Source organism: Kwoniella mangroviensis (assembly GCF_000507465.2).
Source record: "Kwoniella mangroviensis CBS 8507 chromosome 1 map unlocalized Ctg01, whole genome shotgun sequence".
Taxonomy (NCBI): domain Eukaryota; kingdom Fungi; phylum Basidiomycota; class Tremellomycetes; order Tremellales; family Cryptococcaceae; genus Kwoniella; species Kwoniella mangrovensis.
This window is the reverse complement of record NW_027062533.1, coordinates 5,486,925-5,508,479: the sequence shown is the minus strand read 5'-3', so window position 1 is coordinate 5,508,479 and position 21,555 is coordinate 5,486,925. Positions and strand designations below refer to the sequence as shown.

The 21,555-nt window shown below is 44.4% G+C and overlaps 8 protein-coding genes across 8 annotated transcripts; 1 reads left to right on the top strand and 7 right to left on the bottom strand.

Moving 5' to 3' along the window:
* Window positions 1-233: 233 nt before the first annotated feature.
* Window positions 234-4,916, bottom strand: I203_102073 (uncharacterized protein; the record flags this gene model as incomplete). The annotated part of the gene is made up of 21 exons (XM_065517017.1): window positions 234-308; window positions 374-643; window positions 721-879; window positions 939-1,041; window positions 1,103-1,221; window positions 1,281-1,418; window positions 1,489-1,644; window positions 1,711-1,830; window positions 1,891-2,005; window positions 2,063-2,137; window positions 2,200-2,375; window positions 2,432-2,555; window positions 2,615-3,177; window positions 3,220-3,366; window positions 3,425-3,505; window positions 3,557-3,796; window positions 3,855-4,137; window positions 4,203-4,308; window positions 4,366-4,480; window positions 4,537-4,767; window positions 4,836-4,916. 21 exons carry the CDS (start codon window positions 4,914-4,916, stop codon window positions 234-236), a joined length of 3,477 nt encoding a protein of 1,158 aa, XP_065373835.1.
* Window positions 4,917-5,216: 300 nt separating this feature from the next.
* On the bottom strand, window positions 5,217-7,147 carry I203_102072 (uncharacterized protein; the record flags this gene model as incomplete). Its single annotated transcript, XM_019146576.1, has 8 exons — window positions 5,217-5,354; window positions 5,411-5,820; window positions 5,883-5,941; window positions 6,010-6,264; window positions 6,331-6,615; window positions 6,717-6,795; window positions 6,851-6,906; window positions 6,969-7,147. 8 exons carry the CDS (start codon window positions 7,145-7,147, stop codon window positions 5,217-5,219), a joined length of 1,461 nt encoding a protein of 486 aa, XP_019004109.1.
* Window positions 7,148-7,458: 311 nt separating this feature from the next.
* On the bottom strand, window positions 7,459-8,606 carry I203_102071 (uncharacterized protein; the record flags this gene model as incomplete). The annotated part of the gene is made up of 5 exons (XM_019146575.1): window positions 7,459-7,583; window positions 7,697-7,907; window positions 7,999-8,157; window positions 8,263-8,397; window positions 8,460-8,606. 5 exons carry the CDS (start codon window positions 8,604-8,606, stop codon window positions 7,459-7,461), a joined length of 777 nt encoding a protein of 258 aa, XP_019004108.1.
* A 573-nt stretch (window positions 8,607-9,179) lies between these two features.
* Window positions 9,180-13,398, bottom strand: I203_102070 (ATP-dependent protease La; the record flags this gene model as incomplete). Its single annotated transcript, XM_019146574.1, has 10 exons — window positions 9,180-9,373; window positions 9,461-9,489; window positions 9,572-9,903; window positions 10,034-10,145; window positions 10,217-10,485; window positions 10,563-10,801; window positions 10,867-10,913; window positions 10,972-11,139; window positions 11,263-12,241; window positions 12,315-13,398. 10 exons carry the CDS (start codon window positions 13,396-13,398, stop codon window positions 9,180-9,182), a joined length of 3,453 nt encoding a protein of 1,150 aa, XP_019004107.1.
* Window positions 13,399-13,780: 382 nt separating this feature from the next.
* Window positions 13,781-14,899, bottom strand: I203_102069 (uncharacterized protein; the record flags this gene model as incomplete). Its single annotated transcript, XM_019146573.1, has 6 exons — window positions 13,781-13,981; window positions 14,134-14,187; window positions 14,275-14,356; window positions 14,433-14,563; window positions 14,633-14,737; window positions 14,798-14,899. 6 exons carry the CDS (start codon window positions 14,897-14,899, stop codon window positions 13,781-13,783), a joined length of 675 nt encoding a protein of 224 aa, XP_019004106.1.
* Window positions 14,900-15,930: 1,031 nt separating this feature from the next.
* On the top strand, window positions 15,931-17,660 carry I203_102068 (uncharacterized protein; the record flags this gene model as incomplete). The annotated part of the gene is made up of 5 exons (XM_019146572.1): window positions 15,931-16,269; window positions 16,337-16,397; window positions 16,617-16,998; window positions 17,064-17,567; window positions 17,627-17,660. The coding sequence occupies 5 exons, from the start codon at window positions 15,931-15,933 to the stop codon at window positions 17,658-17,660; spliced, it is 1,320 nt and encodes a 439-aa protein (XP_019004105.1).
* A 525-nt stretch (window positions 17,661-18,185) lies between these two features.
* I203_102067 (uncharacterized protein) lies at window positions 18,186-19,507 on the bottom strand (the record flags this gene model as incomplete). Its single annotated transcript, XM_019146571.1, has 6 exons — window positions 18,186-18,294; window positions 18,391-18,517; window positions 18,622-18,776; window positions 18,864-19,089; window positions 19,206-19,352; window positions 19,483-19,507. The coding sequence occupies 6 exons, from the start codon at window positions 19,505-19,507 to the stop codon at window positions 18,186-18,188; spliced, it is 789 nt and encodes a 262-aa protein (XP_019004104.1).
* Window positions 19,508-20,216: 709 nt separating this feature from the next.
* I203_102066 (uncharacterized protein) lies at window positions 20,217-20,956 on the bottom strand (the record flags this gene model as incomplete). The annotated part of the gene is made up of 3 exons (XM_019146570.1): window positions 20,217-20,371; window positions 20,485-20,633; window positions 20,727-20,956. The coding sequence occupies 3 exons, from the start codon at window positions 20,954-20,956 to the stop codon at window positions 20,217-20,219; spliced, it is 534 nt and encodes a 177-aa protein (XP_019004103.1).
* Between the last annotated feature and the right edge of the window lie 599 nt (window positions 20,957-21,555).

Below are 21,555 nucleotides of genomic sequence, written 5' to 3'. Positions count from 1 at the left end.
GTGTACTCGAGTAAACCCATTCTGATACATGTATGATTGGATGGTTTAACAATTGAAAGTACGTTACATATTTATCTACATTATATCGCATATTATTATTCATAAACCTGTTTTAGTTACTTGATCTCGCTTCTTCGCCATATATTTACTCTTCATTAAAATGGTAATGTACCCCTACAACATTCACGGCATTAGCCCTTCTATACAATCAAATGGAGCTGAACCGTCCACACTTACTGGTTCCTGATAGGATCAGGCATCCTGATCAATTTCATATCAGGTCCATTCAGTTCTATACCAGACATGTCCTATTGTTGACAATACCAAATCAGCTAAAAATCTTAGACTCAGTCTTTTTTCGTCATTGGCTAACCTGCGGAGTAATCAATATATATTGTTTGCCATCACTTTCCCTCGCTCCTTCCATTAGACTCTTAGCTGCCACTCTCCTATTCGCAGCATCTAAGAACACATCCCATTCATCCAGGGCTCTGAGAGGACATGGGACAGTTGACCATAAAGATAATAAGAAAGAGACGGTGGAGAATGACCTTTCACCTCCGGAGAGGTTCTTAGGTGTTTTGTAGTGCGATCTTTCAGTCAATTCACCATCCTCATTTTCTGTGCGGGTAGTGGAATGTACCTGTGTGCGATGCATTCAAATATCAGTTGCCTGGTTTCTGCCTCCAATGGTCTAAACAGGGATAAGGCAATACTCACCACCAAAGATAACTTCTCATCCTTATGCTGAAATTCCAATCTACCCTCCATCGCTCTCATACTCTCAAAGACGACGAAAGCTGTTCTAGCTCTTACTGCAATGTTGTTTCGACTGTCGGCCCACCACGTTCGTCTATTTCTCATCGCATGGTGGAACACCTTGGTGGTCGCATGAACAAGATCAGCATTCTCCTAGTCTGCTCACCCCAAACACTCACTCTGTTCAATTTTCGCATTTGCTTGATATTCTTGGAAACATCGACCAACAGTCGTTTGGCTGCTCTGTGATCCGACGCAAGTTGACTGGTATCCACACCGAGACTACATACAAATAATACAATCAGCAGTTCGCACCTCAAGTGGCTCAGCTGATACGACCTACTGTCTTTCAGCTTCTTTGATAGCTGCTTCCAATGTTGCTCTCTCTTGAGCAAGTTGAGCAGAACTTTTCGTAGAATGTACTCGTACGGGACAGAAGCCTCTCGCTTGACTAGCCCATTCCTATGGCATATCTCAATAAGCAATCACAATGTTGACAAGTGCCATTGATTATGACTCACTTCAATCTGTGCATCATAATCTGCAACTTCAGCAGCAGCTTTATCTCTCCTAACTTGGTAAATTTTCATGGCATTCTCATAATACTTTTTCTTCGCGTCGGCATCTGCACGATGTTGTACCAAGGCAGTGAGGATTTCCTGCAGGATAGATCCAGATCAACATAAGCACAATTCACGCGAAGCCTATGATTGCATAAGAATGACGCACAGCTTGCTGATTTTGTTGAGGCATATGCTCATCTAATTCTCTCTGACGATCGATACTATCCTGTTGATATCGTTCGATTTCAAGTTCCTTCTTCTGCTTTTCGTTGATAAACGCTTGAAGTTGGTCTTCTTTATCTTGTATTTTACGCATTCGTTCCTATACCGAAGTATACCTTGGTCAATAATTGTGTTTCTTCCTACCCGTTCAAGTATACCAACTCACTTCACGCTCAGCTTCCCAATTATCCATCTCGGTCGAAGAGACCTCCGCAAGCTTCCCTCGGATTTCGTCCAGTTTGAGATCGATAGGCTTCAGGCCCTGCGTTATTTTCTTGATTGCAGCCTGAATCATCGGACAGGTCAGTACGCTCTGAGATAATAAGACATGATACGAATGACGCACACCAATATTCTTCACTTCTTTATCAATCTCTTGGATAGTCTTCTCAGCCTCTAGCTTCTTATCCGTCAATGCTTGCAGTTCTTTTTCACACGCATGGAGTTGTTCGCGTGCTTGTCTGTCGTAGATTGAATCAGCCTTATAGCCGGTAGCACACGTTGGGTTCCAAACTCACTGTACATCATCGTTCAAGTCCCTAGTGAAAAGGAGGTTCCCTCTCCATTGGGCTGATGGATTGGAACTCTTGCTCCTGTATAAGACGTGAGCATAATACCGACGAAACTACAACAAGTCTCGAACGATGTCACTTACGAGCTGGTACCAGAGATTTGTTGGAAATCTGCCGAAAAGAAGTTCACGTGGTCCAGAATCTTGTTGGTATGGAATCGTTTCATCTCGTTATTTGCTTCTTGCACCGTTCGTGCCAGGAAGGTCCTCTCCACTCGGTGCAGAGTGATTAGCAATCGAAGGACGTCGTCGTTGGTTACCTATTGAATGCAGTCACTTTGTTTGTTCCTAAAGAAAAGGATTGCTTGATACTCACTGTAAGTTTACTGAGGACGGTTGGGCCAAGGTGACTCAAATCACCTCGCTTGTAGTCGAATGTGTCTCCTCCATGCATATAAACAGGAGGGACCTGGTTTTGACCGGTACCAGGTCGATAGCCACTATCCCAGCCATTCAGCATCTTTGGTTGACATCGACTGTAAACAAAGATTGAACTCACTTTCTCATATTTCTTCTCAGAATCTCAACGAGGGTGGCTCGATCGTGTGGATCTCGAACAGCGAAAGTACAGAGAGTTGCACCTAAGATCCCTTGAATGGTATCTCGATAGTACATATCATTTAACTTGACATACATTCCCAGCGGACCGAGGGGAGGAGAATGTCTCCATTTGGTTCGCTGAATATCTCTCATCACGTTGTTCAAGCCTTGACCGAAAGCTGCCAGTCGATTTGTCGATTGACCTTCAAGATTTTTGATCTTTTCATTGATGTTATAAGCAGCAGTCTCTTTCTGCTGAATCTGGTATCTTATTTGTTCAGCTTCCTGCATAGCAACTTTGAGATCGCCATTCTTCTCTGCTAATTGGAGTTGCTTTTTCGGTTTATCTTTGCGTAATTTGTCAGCGAATTCTTCGTATCGGGTCCGATCTCGAAGTAATTTCGTATGTTCGTCTCGTTGCGCGTTGGCGTCCAATCGCAGCTTGGCGTCGATCTTTCGCTGTAGGATCTGTAAGCCACCGCGGTCCGCGTCGATGTCTTCTTGGACAGTCATGATGGATGCCTGCAAGGAATCAGCTTGATTTTGTAAATTGTGAACACCTACGTCTATGTCACCGAGTTCTTTCTTTTCCCTCTTCACCTTTTCCTTCGCATCACGAACAGCTTTCTGAAGCGGTTTACGCGTCTCGTCGAAATTGGAAATATCTTTCTCAGTTTGTCTGATTTCTTCTGCTAATGCGACGAGTTTTTTCTGTGTTCGCTCACAAGGTCAGAATAGGCGAGACGATTGATCCAAAGATCATGCTTACCTCGTGTTTGTATACCTCACGCTGAGCTTCTTCAATCTTCTGGTCATTCTCATTGACCCTTTGTTGGCATTCGTCTCGTTCCTGTAGATTTGCCGATCAGCTGCTGTCTATGTAATGGAAGTAACAGCTCACTTTCTCCTTATCCGTTACATATGACCAAGCTGACTGGTTGAGGACAGTTTTGTACTTGTCCCTCTGCCTCAGGATAGCATCTGAAGCGAGTAACTTTCGCTGGAGATGATCCACCTTCTCCTTGAGCGCAGGTACAGCTTCAACTTGTCTCTTGATTAGGGTATTGACTTGCTCTATGTTCTGCATTGAAGACTCGTATGTCTCAAGCAGCGACGAAAGTTGAGTACCTTTTAAAAAGAACTGTACGGCAGTCAGTCCATGATTGTTAACCTCAAGAATGATAGGATAGCCAGCGTACCTTGTATAATTGACCAGGATCTGAACTAGACAAGAAGCTTCTAGCTTGATCTTGAGTCAAGAGAGTCAAAGGTGAATCAATATTGATGTTGAAATTTTCTAGTATCGCTGACAATTCTGATCTCTTATTGGCCAAAATCCTTCCATCTCTACTGGCTCTGAACTTGTATGCAGTTGCTCCATTCAGTGATATGGTGCGTTCGATGATAATGTGAGGATCGTAGACATCAGGTTTGAATGCCTGTGGACCGGAATTGGCCATGACAATGGTGATTATCGCTTTGCTGTAGACGGATCAGAACGGTACCATTCAAGCAAAAGCACTGTTCGCTTCACAAATCAAACTCACTCTGCTCCCTTCCTAATCAGATCCTTCAGTCCCTGTCCTCTACCAGTCGTCATCGCTTTGCCACCCAGAGCGATAGCTATAGCAGTAAGTACAGCTGATTTTCCACCTAGGAAATCTATGTAAGCTAACAGAACGATCCATGCACAATACCAGTATCACTTACTTCCATTATGCCCTACAAGGAAGTTCATCCTCGGTCCAAAATCTACGGTAAGATGTCGATGACACATGAAATCTACCAGGTTGATCGATTTCAATACACCTCCTTCCGAAGTGGACTGAAACAAAGATCAGTGAGCTGTGTTTCCGTGTCAGTTTGAAAGAACCAACCTACCCCGACATGACCTTTCTGACTTTTCCTCGCTGCTTGATAAGCTTGTACCAGGACATCATCCTTGAATTGGACATCCTCATAGTCGTCCAGGGGATCATCATCGTCGTCACTGATGTCTTCCTCATCTAAACTAGGTACGGAATTGGACGAGTCGGACGAATCATCCGATAACCCATCCCGTTCCTCGGCTCTCTTCTGCTCTTCTATACGTTCTCTCTTCACTCTTTTGACCTGAATATGGAGAGGAATACATAAGTTGTGCTTCCGTATTGAGTGGGAGGCAAGTCGAATGTACCTACATCTCTCGCACGGACATCTTCGCTCTCCTCATCGTCGGACTGAGGTGATGGGGATGGTCTCTTGGCTCCCGCTCTGGCCATGATGGCGGTCCTCTTTATGATTGATGATCGCCTTTAGTGTGTGACTGCTTAGCTGAAGAAGGAGTGAGTGAAGATGGTGATGTTGATGTTCATTTCTGATATCTCATGTCGAGTCGCGTCAACCAACAATCAATCAATCAATCAGTCAGTCATGAAACTGGTCGCGTCATCCGGGGATACCGTGGGAAAGTTGATTCTCCCACTTGAATAGCAACTACCGAGATAAGATAAAATGGAGAACAGAGTGATGCATCTGCATCAACCGCACCCGAATATAGCTACACATTTACTGATATATTATTAATTAGCATATTGTCGATACGTAGTGGTCATAAGAGGATGTGACATCCCAGCACTAGGTATCGTCATACTTGGTAAAGTCAAATGATCCTTCTTATCCGGATTAGGCGTATGGATGTAGTTCATCCCGAACCCAACCTGCAGACATCAAGATCAACTTAGCCCAGAATATCTGCGGTATGTAGAGTACTCACCTTGTAAGGTACACCGATACCACACCCATCAGGATCGACATTCGTGACTGTCGTATTTCCTGATGTCTTTCTGATTGCGTCCGATGAGACAGGATCTTTCGAGCTAGACTTTGACGAGCTTGAGCTAGATTTAGAAGTATCTCTTGATGAAGAGCTCGAAGACGAACTCTTTGTAGGATCCCTAGAAGATGATTTGGCTGCTGCCGCTGCCGCTGCTTTCTCCTTCTCTCTCTGCGCCTGGAGTCGGGCGAGTTTCTCTTTCTCTTCTCGACTCGACGAAGAACCAGCACTTGATGAATTACCGCTACTGCTACTATTGGTGGAAGAAGACTGTGGTGTATCGTTGAGCTCTTGAGATACCATCTGAAGGGAAAATAGGAGCAGTAGTAAGAAACCCAAAGTCTTATTCACTGTAGGTCCACGTCAGAATCACTCAATTCATATTCACACATTTATCGCAACAGAAACTCACGCATACTGACTCCAATGATCATTGCTAGGTATTTCGTTCTCCAAAGCTTCTGCTTATGTCTGAAGGCCGTCCCGAAAAAAATAGTATCAGCAAGCGTATTCGAATCGCCAATGAGTACTCTACTTACCTATCTTCCACCTTCTTCCTTTCTAGCTCCTCTTTCCTCCTCTTCGCATCCTCTTTAGCTTTCTTCATTTCCTCCTCTTTCATTTTCGCTTTTACCTCAGCTTCCTTCTTAGCTTTATCTTTCTCCTTTTGCCTTTCAGCTTCTTTAGCTTTCTCCTCTTCTTTCAATCTAGCTCTTTCTTTGTCTTTCTTCTTGCGAGCTTCTTCCTCTTTGGCTCTTTTCTCAATTTCCGGATCAGGCTTGTTAAAGTGTCCTCTGTGTATATTCCCCAAGAGTCAGCTGTTCGATTTCCAAGGTGGATGACCGTTTCGTCAAGCTTACACATGACTTGGCATTCCCTTCTCCCACCACAGCTCATTCCCCTCCCTCCTCGCTCTTCCCAAAGGGAACGGCCAAGGCATCAGCTTGTTCAATCTGGTAGTAAGAAACGCAGAAGGGTGCGATCGTAGATCATCCCATGGTGAAGGTTCAGACGGCCCTTCATCCTTTTTATTTTTCTCGTGCTTCTTTTCTGATGGACTTTCTCGGGAAGTAGAGGAAGAAGATTTCTTCTCTTCTGCAGGAGGCGGGATTTCAGATACGATATGGTTCCACATAAGGATGAACCTATTATCATGGTTTGAGTAATCAGGCTGCATCCCAAACAGTCCAAAGGGTCATACCATGATCTGACCTACGCATCCCAAAGCGGACTGTAATGGACTCACAATAAACTCGCTAAGGCCATATGGACGTAGGTGATATGTAATTGAGGTACACCCGGGACAATACCCAGCATTTGTACCACTGTATATCACTCTCTCGTTAACTGAATGCGATCATCAGAATACTGCTCACTCACTCAGTGCAAAGATGATGATGATGAATCCCCATTGCAAGACCATGGGAGCGACGTGCCTTCGACATAGAAACTCAAAATCAGCTATTATATGCTGAAGTGTATCATTTTGAACACTTACCATACTCTGTCGGCTGCCGGAATAAGATTAGGCATGACATTTGCAGCCATAAAAAGTACCATTCCAACTATCAGTAAGGTATATATCGGTGAGGGAGTTGTCAGTGACTGTGAGAAAGGGTGTGAGTAGGGCGGGTAAGGTGAGAACGAGGGGTTGTACGAATATGGTAAGAATGACATGGTGTCGGATACAAGGCGAGAAGTTATTCAGTGACTATGAATGATCAGAACGTCAACGACCATGAAAATCGATAAGATGTAAAATTTCAGGTGTTAAGCCTATCATTCTTGTTGGTATCAGACCGTCGAGTGAGACCTGAGCTTGAGGGCATCAGAAACCCTACGCACATGTTAAAATGTCATGAGTGTCCAAAGGATCAAAAGAAAGACTCAAAGGAGCTGCATGTAAAGCCCTATGTCCTTTCTGTTACAAATGATATTCTAAGCACTCACGACGAGACATCAATACATACCACTTCATACAGCCCTTGTTACTGTCTATTCATAAGTCTGTCAACATGGTCTCTAACCCTTTCTTCCCACTCATACCACGTAACAGAAGCATACCAATCATCTCTAACCTGACCATCAGATTGTCTAACATCTTGTCGATCCTCTACCACGGCACTCAATATATCAGCCCGTATCCCTTTTACCATATGAGATGAATTGAAATATTGACCAATCGTGTATTTTGAAAGGTATAGAGATCTGCGCGAGCCCACTCACCTCTCGCACCTTCTTTCCCAGGTGGTAAAACCCTCATACATCTCAATACGCCCTCATAAGTATATCCCAACCTCTTAGCGGCGTTCTGACTAGCAATATTCAAAGTGGTTGTTATCCACTGACATCGTCTTAGACCTAGTCCACCTCGTGATGGATGATCTAGTATACGGTGCATCACCAGGCCTGTTGCGTGGGTTTGCACGTGAGTTCGCTGAACCGATCAACCAACTTTTGATGAGCATATCATACCAGACCCAAGCTGTAACACCTATCGATTGCATGTTTGAAGGCAGATAGCTCACATGAAATTCAGGTAATATCATTATATATCCAGGTTCACAAATCATAGCTTGATAATTCGACGCTATCATACCGATTATTCCAGCAAAGACATAATCTTTTGGGGAAACTGGTGAGGTGCTATTAGGAGGTTGAGTGAAGATCGCGAGCATCAATGTATCCTATACACCCTCTCACATTCAGCTTAACGAATGAATGTGTGCATTTCGAGGGAAAGGGGACATGGCATAGGTTAAAGAAAATAGAGTATGAGAAATGACACGTACCGAGGCCCTTCTACAAGTATTCTCAATCCATACCAACACATCACCCAAATCCCTAAATGGAGCGAATCCGAGCCATCTAAGTACCTCGGGTGATCTGGAGTATGCATCAAGTATCAACTGAGCATGGAGGGATGGCTAGAGTCGATCTCAGCCAGACATAAGCTTCGTCCCACCTGGTTCGAGTCAAGCACACTCACTATAATAGGTCGCAATTCAACTTTATCAGATTTCAATTTCTTAACATCAAACACGTAATTGAGATCGTACTCTTCAGGAGGGGTCGTAAGGTGTATATCTTTAGGTGTGGGCGAGGGTTGAGCGTAGTTGTTAATATAGGTTGTCATATTTGTTGAAGGTGATTGAACGGTCCGTCCGGAACAATTGACTTAACAAGTATATATATATATATAGATATAGATATATGGATGCAGGTCAACGAGCGTGTTCAAGTGAAGGAAGCTTAGCCGACGGTCGCTCCCTGAGCTCGAGTCGTATACCTTTAGTCCAAGTTTGATGTCGTTCCCATTCGCGAATGTACGTGCTGATAACGAGAGAAGATACAAGAGATTGATCGACTCGTCGGCCTGCAGGCTATTGGCGACTACTGTATCTCGCTTAAATCCCGTAACGAAGATAGCCGAAAATTCCATCCAGCTTGCAGCGAAGTCAACTCGGATCATCCACTGAACTTGAATTGTGATGACATGCATTTAAATCCTATAAGTCTGCTGTATGGCTATACCGAAGAGGACAGAAGGGCGAAACCGAATATGGATATGCTATGACTTCCTGCTTTTCATCTGCTTTATGTCAATAAAAGCCTCTCCTTTCCTTTCCCTCTGTATGTATGTCTACTCATCATCGATCCATCTTACAGATCCAATCCACTTCTTTTAAGCACGGTACCCACCTAACATCTATAATTTCTCCCTCTCGGGTTGTCTCTCCAATGGTAACGTCTCCCTCCACCTGCTCTCATTCTCCGTACCTTTAAACACCTCATATAGAACCTGTTTGACATCTTCGACAAAGACAAATTCAATTCCCTTTTTGACTGACAAGGGAACATTCTCGTCGATATCAGGTTTACAAGCTATTGGAACGATGAGTTCTGTAAGATCACACAACATGACATCAGGTCAGTTACCATTCTTTCAACAAGAGGAAAGTAACCCAACTAAAGGAATACGATACTCACTCTTGATACCTGCTCTATGTGCCGCTAGACTAATCCCCCAAATCATAACACCATAACAATTAGCTATCTGTCTCTGACCTCACCTAAAAGGTTCATGGGTATGTCACTTACATTTTCTCCTTCAATCCTCCTACAGGTAATACCTGACCTAACAAACTGATCTCTCCAGTCATAGCCACATCCGGATCGACCTTCGTTTTGGTAAACAAACTGACAAAAGCAGTTAAGATGGCCGTACCAGCCGAAGGACCTTCCTTACCGATCCCACCTTCAGGCATATGTAAATGTACGTCTCTATCGTTCAACGTCACCTCGTTGTCCGATTTGGTTATTCCCAATGAATAAGCATTAGATTTGACGTATGACAAGGCGATTTGGGCGGATTCCCGGATGACTTCGCCTAGTTTACCGGTAAGTTGGAGATTGCCTTTACCTGGCATTGCCTATGATATGAAAGCAAGGTATAAGCTAAATGATGTGTTCAATATACATGCGAGGAGTATCGAAATGCCAGGAAAGACAAAACCAAATCTGTTATGGGAGAGTAGGGAATTAAGGAAGAGCCAAACTCACCGTAACTTCGATAGGCATGACAGCACCTGAACCATTACCCAAATAGCCTAACCCTGTCGAGACTCCAGCAGGTGGTGAAGAAGTATACAATCTATCTTTGTGGTAAATTGGTCTATTCAAGAATCAGAATATCAGTACAACGATTTTTCTCCTTTCGGCCATGTCATAATTCTCAACACTCACGGTCCAACATAATCTCTCAAATTCTCCTGGGTGATCCTGACATGTACACCCTCAGGAACCTTCAATGGTTCCCTCGGGACAGTCGTGACATGTTTCGTCGTACCGGCATCACCAGGCGAAGGCGAATGTTCTCCCGGTAAATGCTCAGAAGCAGGTTTGATATCTGGTTCTTGAGCTTCTACAGTTTCCGTCATATCAGGTTCTTTGGGTTCAGGTAAAGCTTCCTCTCCTAAATTACTAACTATCTTGAAAGCTGCTTTTCGGTAGATCTAACAATACAAGAATCAGCTTAGGTCTCCATATTTCACGGCAGAACCAGTGGTAAACAGCTGAAGGTGAAACTCACTTTATCGATATGTTTCTTCAGATTCCTGACTCCACTTTCCCTACAATAGTATCTAATCAAAGCCTCGATAGCTCCAGGTTCGAGATCGATATCAACCTCTTTCAGTCCCGACGCTTCCTTAGCTTGAGGTGACAAGTACTTCTCGGCGATGTTCATCTTTTCCGCTGAGACGTATCCTGACACTTCGAGAACTTCCATTCGGTCAAGTAGAGGTCCAGGAATAGTCTCAAGAACGTTTGCTGAGAAAAATTAGAAGAGTCAGCTATTAGCTCGATGTGACAAAAATGTGCACATGATAGCTCACCAGTACAGACGAAGAGAACTCTTGACAAATCAATTGGTACATCGAGACTATCGGCATATATGAGTTAACGGTTGATCACCGGCCTAGAAGCAATTGCTAACTCACTAATGATCCAAGAACGATTTATTCTGCTCGGGATCCAGCATTTCCAACAAGGCACTCGCAGGATCACCATTATAAGCTTTACTGATCTTGTCGACTTCGTCAATCAAGATCAGAGGATTTTCAGTAGCGACTTTCTTGAGGGCTTGAACGGGTTTACCAGGCATGGCACTATCGCATTCGAACAGGTGTCAGTTGACGATGATCATATGCAGTGGGGACAACAGTGAATAGGGAATGATAGCGTAAGATGGGGGAGATGGGGACAAATGTGTAGTTTAAAACCCTACTCACCCGATATAAGTCCTTCTATGACCTTTAATCTCGGCCACATCCGTCAACCCACCCACCGAGAACCTAAAGAACTGTCTTCCAAGAGCTCTCGCAATGGATTTCCCGATTGAAGTCTTACCCACACCAGGTGGACCAGCCAAGCACAGTATCTTTCCTTCTACTGATCCACGTAATTTGCCTACAGCCATGAACTCAAGTATACGATCTTTGACATCTTTCAAACCATAATGATCTTCATCCAATACCTTGATGGCATGTGAGATATCGTAATTCTCTGGGGAATGTACACCCCACGGAACTTGGGTTAACCAATCGATATAATTTCTAGTAACGTTGAATTCTGAAGCTGAAGGTTCAAGATGTACCAATTTGTTCAATTCCTCATCAAATACTTTTCGAACCTGTTGAGGCATCGCCAATTTACTTGCTTTTTCCTTGAACTGTTCGATAAGCTTATCCTTACCGTCCGATTCCATACCTAATTCTTTCTTGATTCCTTTCAACTGTTCCATGAGATAATACTCTCTCTGTCTCTTCTGAATTTTGGTATCAACATCTCGAGCAATCTTAAATTGTAATTGCGCATTGATCAATTCCTTTTTCAATAAGACTAATGAACGTTGTAATCGATCTTCAACATTGGTAGATTCCAATACTGCCTGTAGATCTTCCAAGTTGGAAGTGGATACCACCGCAGCGAGATCGGCAAGTTTATCAGGCTCGTCAAATACTTGAGAAGACGTATTGGACATGGCGAATGATGTGACCTGTTCTCTGAACATCGGCTGTAATTGAGCGATCTCTTTGAATACTGATATCAATTCTGACATTATCGCTCGGATCACTTGCGAGTCCTTTTGATATGGTTCAAGAGAGACGTTGGAGACGTTTGTGATTGATATTTCAGGGACCAGGGAATGGATGAAGTTGATAGGCGAAAGAGGTTTAGTGTTTTTAGGTTCAGCGGGTTTAGGTGTTTCTATACAGTGACATATCCACGACAGTCAGTCACTAGTCCAGACCAGATTGCAAAGATCCATGCTCAAACTTACCAACTTGATCCTGACCTTCCTCAGACTCTCTAGAAATCGTTCCGAGCTCTTCTCTCACTTCCTCGACAGATGGTACATCGGGTTCGAAGCTTTCCACATGGCCTTCTGGGTTTTCATCGGCTTCCGCGCTTGATTTCGATACATTTACTAAAGGTGCTTCAGACGATAATTGACCAGGTGTTACCAGCTCATCAATTTTGATCCTTCTATGAGGGAACAAGACAGCAGTCAAACTCTCAGGTTTACCTTCCCCTTCATTCGAAGTGAAACAACTTGTGATCTGACAGAAGACACCGACGTTATGAACTTGATCCAGCGATTCGATCACGTCCGAATCCGAATTCGAGTCTTTCAGCAAGAAAGCTCCGACGTATGGTTGTCCTTTCGCTTGTAATTCACGGATAGCCTTGATGACGGGCGGGGAACGCACTGTGACTGCTTTGTAGAATCCCGGGAATAGAGGTCGATGGGTGATGGGAACGGCTAATACCTGAGGATAAGTTTCGGGTATATTGGGTTTCACTATTTCTTTCCCACTTCCACCTCCACTACCGGACGAAGATCCAGGTAAAGAGAATGGATTGTTGGATGATGAACTGCTGCCCGAAGCTGAAGATCGAGCGGTAGATGATGATGATGATGATGATTCTTTCTTGGCTCTTTCTTCAGCCGTTTTAGACGATTCAGCTTCTCCCGATCCGTCTTTCTCTATTTCTTTCTTCTGCTCTACTTCCGTTTCCTTTACACCCTCTTTCTCTGGTTGAGTTTTGGCTTCTACTTCCTCTGATCCTTTCTTGCCTTCCTCCTTCTTCTCTTTCTCTTTACCCTTATCTTTATCGTTCTCACTAGCAGGATTCACCCATCGTTTCTTCTCCATCAATCTCGACGAGCTATGTATGCCCCTCTGATGCAGCACCCCATCTCGAGATCTGCTGACCTCAATGTAATGGGAGAGTGACTTAGATTTGGGAAGGGGTCGAGTGGCAAGTGATAATGATCGTGTGAGATGGGTCGGCCGAGAGGAGGTTGCGATGCCGCATCGCTGGGAAGAAGATGATCGTACAGCTGCCCGGATCGGTAGCATGTTGAGGGTATGTACAGAAAGAGAAAGCCTGTCGATTGGGTAAACAGCTGAATGAGGAAGACTACAACAGGTAGATGTGATTGCTATAGGCAGGTGAATTATCGATTGGAATGTATAGATAGCATCGAGCTTGACATTGGTAATCAATCGAAGAGTGGAGGGTGTATCACGTAGTTGGAAGATGTCCGATGATGAAGCGTACAAGTTAGATCTTTACCCCTTAACCGAACCCTGTATCGCCGCTAGCTGGTTGTGGCGATTTGATCCCGTTGTCAATCATGTTCATCTCTCACTCCCACTCTTATGAATTCTAGGTGATATGCATAGCTAGCCTAGACATGGCATATGTGAGTCGAGCCAATGGTCAGATATTGCATACATGCTATTGTACAACAACTTCGTCCGGTATGTCTGGCTTGACGCCTTCTTGACCAGGTACCATGCCGTTCACTTCTCGATTGACAGTTTGTGATTCTACCTTTCCTTCTTCGTCTGATGATTCATCGTCTAATGTTGAGGAGGGTATCCACCATGATGGCCTATATTGAGGGGGTGGAAGATTCACCAGGTCTGGGTCAAATAGCTAGGCGCATCGACACGATCAGTATCCTCTTTATTACGAAATCAGACAGGACAAAAAGACAAAAAAAAAGGTATCGCCAGGGATGCCCGAGGATTGGGAGTCAAGATGAGATATGTGAGGAAGAGGAGAGGAAGTGCAGATGAGATACTTACCTCGATGTACTGCTCATCCGCATATCTATGTTTACTACCCGCATGAGCCCGGTACTGGTCGTACAAGGAGGAGTCAGCGGTTCATACTATGCAAAGTCTCCTGTCGTAGGTCTAGGTGATACTACAAATGCGATCACTCACCTCGACAAGCGTAGACGCAAAGTTCCATCCTTGCATCACTCTCAACGCTCCAACTACACATCCTGTCTGATGTACTCCGATACTATCAACCCAGCCCACCGACCATCAGCACAGTCTCGTCCACATACCGCACAGAAGTCATGGAAGTGTTTACTTACGGATCAATAAGCAGTATGGGATGCGCACGAGTATCTAGTATATATTTCTCCAACGTAACTTTGATGACTTCATCTCGAACGGGTTTCCATTCTGTTCCAGGAGGTCGCCATAGTGTCAATCCTAGATGGATCTGATGAGATATAAGAATAAGATCAGCACATGCAAATCGAATGTTCTCTGTGTGTTGTGGGCGACCTACGAAGTCTATCCCGCATGTTCTCATGAATGTCAATAACGGTTTGATAGGATGTTCAGGTGTGAGAGAGACTATCGTCTTCAAGTTCAACGACGACAAGAACGGTACCTGAAAGTATGTAGGTTAGTAAGCGATAGTCTCAGATATGAAAGCTTCGGCATAGCTCACCTGAGCTGCAGTCGGACTCGCACATCTATAAACACTAGGCTCGACTATTGAGAATAGATTTGGGACGTGAATCAGGCTTGGTCCAGGTGGTTGCTTCGACATCTTTGATGATATATTGTGGTCTTTCTGAGAGCTGTTTACACTGTATAGCCTGACTAGCAGGCTATATACTCTGTTTGGTCATTCTTCGCCTTGTACTCGACTGATTGTAGCTGATCAAGTATTGGGAGAGCATCCAACATTGCGAAAATCGTCATCAACATGCACATTCCTCCACTCGCTCGCTATATTTACCTGTGTCAATCCCACTCCATGAGTGGACATACCCGCAATCTCCGGTCTGACCATACTATTACGTATTCAACAAACCTGCTCACCCGCCTCCTTCAGCTTGCATTTTTAGCGCGAATTGGCCCGAAGTCGCGTTTCTCCAATAAAGAATGATTCAGGGTCCAGGGCACCAGGACAAGGAGGGACGTGATTGATTGTTTTGTGCCCGTTGTCGTGTCGGATGAAACGATCTGTGCGCAAATAACAGGTAATAGAGACTGTCAGGTCTGGAACATGCATCTCTCTCATCCTCCATCCTGCATCCTCGTCCTCTTCCTACGCAGGGCTGTGCTCGTGCTTGTCTTTCACTTTCCTCATTCCCTCCTCTTCTCTACAACAACAAAAGAACAAACGAAGATCACTTGATCTACTTCATTACTTTACTTCTTTTCACTTCTTAAACCTCAGTCCAAAAAGACCCGCCTTCGACTGAATACCAGCCTAGCCTCTACTTGTTGACGAGTAAACACCTACCATACCAGAACTCACATACACGCTCCTTTCATCCTTTGCGATCCGACCAACACAAGCAGATCCAAGCTCAACCTCATACATACCATACCGTACGAGTATACAATCCTAACACCAGCTTGCTGAAGAAAGTCGCTCTTTAGGTTGATAAACAATCGTGGTCATTGGTCCTTGTCATCATCGTATATTCGTCTCACCTACCAGTCAGTATCATTCAGAACATATCATACCAAGATATCACTCGTCATTCACCACCCCACCCTCATCGACGATCGCTAACGTATATCACCCACACTTTCCTTTGATCACTCATTCCTTACAGATCTTTCAACATGCACATATCCGCTACCCTCCTACTTCTCCCCTTGGTCTTGGCCCATCAAGGTGCACCACCCGCTCATCCTCACAGGAGACATCACGCACGAGCAGTCGTAGATGCCAATCGACCTGTCCCGAGAGCAGGAGGCGTCATCGATAATGGTACTTTAGCTTCCATCTCCCAACACAACGCTGAAGCTTCAGCGACCCAAACCAACCTCGCTACTTCCGCTACTGCCTCTGCAGCCCAAGATGACGATGATGCCATCACTAGTGCAGTGACCAGCCCATCAAACAGTGGGAAATTCGGTGATGGTCTACCTTCATCCACGATTTCTTCAAGTGCTGCTGCTGTCAGTCCACCCATATGTTTTTGAATTGACTGAATGGATGAGCTGACGAGATATTGCTATTTAATAGTCTTCCGCTGCTTCAACGTCGACAGAAGATCTCGCAATCTCTAGTCTGACATCAGATACAAGTGAATATCGATTTCTGCTTCCCTTCTCCTCTCATTCCTTAAATTTGTCAAGTGTGAGCACAAGTACAAGTTCCAGTACTCTGTCAGAATCAAGTACGAGTACAAGTGCAGATACAAGTTTTTCCTTCTCAAGTTCCGATTCAAGTGTCTCCTATCAAATGACATCAAGTACAAGTTCAAGTATAGCTGACCAGTCATATTACTTCTCATCATCAACAGTCTCCTCAACTCTTTCTTCAGATGTGGAATCTTCAACCTCAATCTCGACCGAAGCCGCTCCCAGCACGATCTCTCAGGTCGCTACGTCCGCCGCGGCATCTACCACCGTTCATTCGACCGTTGTTCTCGTCACCACCGCATCAAAGTCACAAAGCACCCATAAAGCTTCGTCAACTGCCGAGTCTGCCGAGGGAGAAAAGAAATCTTCAGGTATCGGTAAAACAGCTTTGATCGCTATTATCGTCGTCGCCTCGGTAGTCGGTGCGGCTGGTATCGGTTGGACGTTATTCAGAAAATGGAAGTTGAGGCCTTCGAACAGGTTCGACAAGAGGATGAACCCTATTGACTTCTCGCCTAACAACGGTGATATGAACGATGACTTGTGAGTCTCCTTGCTCTTCAATGGCTCATGTGGGATATACAACTGATTCGTTTTCGTTTGAATAGCTTTGAGAAGACACTTCAACGAACCGCTTCTAATTCATCTGCGTCACGACAACGAAGAGAATTGGTTGCCGAGCTCGATGATCCCAACCATGTTCCTGGTGTACCCCCTCACGATTTCACAGCTGGTACAGCCGGTGTTGGTGCTTATGCAATGTACAACCAAGATCCTTATGCCCACGCTGAACAATACGATTACGAGGCTGCATACAACCAACAAGGTCAACCTCAACATGGATACGATCAATATCAATACCCTCCCCAAGCTGTCACACAAGATCATCAAGGTTATGCAACTTACCAAGGTGCTCCTCCTACTCAAGATGATGCAGGTTACGCAGACTTGCAAAGAGGTAATTCGATCGGAAGTGGTTCAGGTCACGGACACGGACATGGTCAAGCGATGCACCAACATGATCAGCAAGGTGTTTACCCCGGTGAACTGTCTTTCCCCAATGCAAGTGAATATGGTGCTTTGGGTAGACCTACTGGAGGTGCTGATGGACCGTGAGTACGACATGAATATTGAACGAGGAATGTTTTGCTTATCATTCGCGGTATTATAGATACGCCCAAGCTGCTCAATATAGAGGATACTAAACCTCTTTTCCCCCTACGTCTACTATCACCCTTTCATTCGACTTCCTGATATTCTTGTTATCCAGCCATGACTTGCTGGTCAAGTCGCCCTCCTATTCATCTGAATCTCCCGTTCTCAATGACCGACGACATATGCTCTGATACCTTGCCGCCATCAACCCATTCTTCAATGCACACAACACGCTACATCAGACAAGTATGTCAACCAATACAAAGCATCATAATTTCCCCTTTCTCCACTTATTTATACGTTTATGTGTCAGACTATAAAATTAGTTGTGCGTTGTCCTGTGCTATGGGAAGAGAGGGAGTTTTGGGTTCAGGGGATAGAAGAGGAGCTGAGAGAGACATCCTGTATAATTTTTTGTATTTCATACATGCACCTGATAATCTCACTTCTGACAAGTGGTCCAATTTTTTGTGTGGTTTAGAAGAATCAAATGACATACATTGAAGATACATTGGGGACAGTTGAGATCGAGAGAAGACAGGAGATCGTGGACAGTACAGCCAATCAGAAAGCCATCAAGGTACACTAGCGAAACCTGCCAATCCAGCTATATGCTGTATATCATCTGCGATATCCCTGAGGTCGTACCATTCCACTCCGTTATTCGGATCACGTAACCTCGCTCTAAAACGATGGTATCCCAGTTGATAAGAATCAGTAAATTAAACATACAGTAGTCTACCTTAGATTAAGTCATGTGTTGGATCGGCTTGACCTCACCTTGCATCATCAGGTCCATCACCGTCATATGACATTACAGCGTATCCGTGTTCGCTATCTAATTTGTTTGTATCGCCTTTGGTACCAATCACCATTGGACTACTATCAGAGTGCTTTATCCAACTCCCTACGAGTATCGAACGTGAGCACAAATATCAGCGATGTACTTGACCGTTCTACTGTATTCTGTACCGCATGTGTCGCATGGATACTGTGTGGTCAGAGACTCACAAGTTTCATCGATGGTAGGTTCAACGATCACATCAACCTCTTTACCAGTCAAGAATCTCAATGCAAATTCGGGCTTTCCACCCTCTAGTGTGTTCTCTTTTATACCGGGATATCCACCCATCTTCATCACCCCTCTTTTAATAGCTGCAGGCCACCTAGAACGGTGTTAAAATCAGTCCAAGAAAAGCACACTTCTCCTTTTTCGTTCCCAAACAATCCTTCTTGACTTGACATTGACTCACCAATTGGTTAAACCATCTGCTATGCCCACGACAGAAGTTTGATGATCCACTTGAAAAGTCTTCCGTTCGTTATCGTTGTTGAGAAGTTTGACGTTTGCCTCGTCGGTGACCTTACCCTCCTCTCCATTGCCTATACCGCTATCTTCAACTATATTTGTAATAGCGGCTGGATGACATTTCACGAGTGCAGCCAGGGTCGCTTGGAACCAACATTCGCCCTCGGGTCCTATATATACATGTATCATACAGTCGCACCGTATCGTAAGCCAAAAAAATTGCCGTAACTTCGTGATTTTAAAAAGGTGACAGCTCGGTCCTGATCGTATGATCGACATAACTCACCTTGTAAAACATCTGTTACGACTGGACCGCCGATCGACCATAATGGTCCAGCGATAATCTCTTTGGATTGCTTATCTTGACCTGGTAGAGGATCTATTGGTGTCGCGAGGATCACCTGAATGGGTCCAGCCCAGATACAGCATAAAACTGCAGTTCATGAATATGAAATATGTTCCAACATCAGCGGTTACGAGTGAACAATCTTGGTCCAGAGCAGTACTTTCTAAGACTGAACAGGACAGAACAGATTGCAAAGAAAGAACAGAAAAGTACTTACCCCCAAGGGAATTAGTGATCAACATGATGATCTTCTCCCTATCTATCAATTTAGTACAGTAAGATATGTCACGACAGACAATTGACCAACGAACACAGTATTGCAGAATTACAATATCGTACATGTCCGGGACAAAACAATATCACTGTATTTCAAGTACTTATTGGACTTTGACGAGAACAAGGGATGTCACGATCCATTACATAACATTGTCCTATCATATGCTTGCCTCTGTGCCATCCTTTGTGTGGAAAAAAAAAATTGCGCTCATTGTATGAGGATTTCTCTTCAATGAAGCCAGACCAATGAAAGGATGACCGTCATCATGGTTTCTACCTCTTTCACCTCTCGTCATCTCGAACCCGCAACTGGGTGATGAGAAAGCTCGCTCGAGCCGTAGTTTTTCGATGTCCTGCCAGATGGAACTGGTCGTCCACTTACATTCACCGTTTGCCCTTATCTATCAATCTGTCATTCATAGTCATAGCTGAAATCGCATGTACGGTATGACGGTCTATGGACGGAGTGATATTACGACTCAAGTAGAGATTGGCTTTGATTGCATTGGATTTATACCAACTAGGTTCCATGTCAGGTGTATGAGTAGTAGGGGACATGGATATCTACTACTACATTACAGAGCTAAATCCTATAATTAATAGCGAATTCATCTCAAAGAGGATCATACTGTGTCGCGCACAACAAATCCACAAAGCGCTTGTATTATAGGCAACTCAGTCCACTTCTTGAGTAAGATCTACAGGCCAAGGAACGATATCTAGATCTTTGACGATATCGTCCCAGCTGTATACTCTCCTTCCCACTCCCTGTTCGACCGTAAGGAAGATGAAAGGTTGTTTATCGGGAACAAACTCGTTCGATAAATTCCCTGTGATCATATCGACCAATCAGTCCCAAAAGCACTCTCGGCAGCACACGTCTGCAAGTCTGTGTTGTCGTTTTTCCATTTTGATGATGTTAGCAAGGGGGGTTCAATCTTACACAAATCAATAGTCTCTACCTGGTCCGCTCTATATATCTCACCAGTCAATACTTTCAAACAGTCTTTAGCTAAACCTTGACCTAATCTGTATGTTTCGACTCCGGGAGTATTATGCTGTATGATAGCTGATCGGATCACAGCCGGCCATCTATGTTTCGATCATCGCTCAGCGTATGATGAGTTGAGCAGTACAGTAGCTACATAGATATTTTGGAAGAAGGAAATGGTAAATTCGACTTACCCCACATCATCATCACCCATGACTTGCGATCCATTTACCACAGCCTGGGCATAATCGACAGTATAGTTCTTTACTCCGCCATCTAACAGATGAAGTTGAACCGTGGTTGTACTGCCCGTAGTAGACAGCTGGTCGAAAATATTCTGGATAGACAATGAGGTGATATTGGCCAGAATGGCTGCTGTCGTAGGGTACCATGCTTGTGAATCATCAGTAGAGTTCGAGTCCATCTCTGTTGTTGGAAAAGACACTCAGATCATCAGTCACGTTCACGTTCACATTCAAGGGTACGGCAGAAAAAACGAGGGTAGACTGACTTTGTATAGCATCTGTCAGAACTGGTCCATTGACACCAAAAAGCGGCGGGACGGCAGGTGGGGCAGATTCGGGTGCTGTTGAGCGAGGGCTGTAAGAGGGAATGATAGTTGCTTGACTGAGACTCAGTAGAGTCAAAGCTTCACCAAAGTCAGGTCGTCCTAGCTACAATATACTCGGCGAGCTCAGGGAGAAACGATGTGAGCTTACCTCCCGATCAAATTTGATGATGTGTCATGGTGTATGGTTCTTGGCTATGTATATGCGGCAGAATATCTACCTGTCAATCAGAAAGTAAACAGACAATTTTTCACAAGGCAGTCTAGAATGAATGACAAAAAACCAAGTCTTGAACACGAAGTGGAATGGGCTCATTGAGCTCTTGTTAAGATCGGAGACCAGTCATCCGCATGAATAGATGAAAGGAAGGGGCACTGAAGCTTGAGATGCCAATCATATCCTTTGATGAGATTGTGTTGTGATACATGGTTATATCACACATCACCTTCCATGA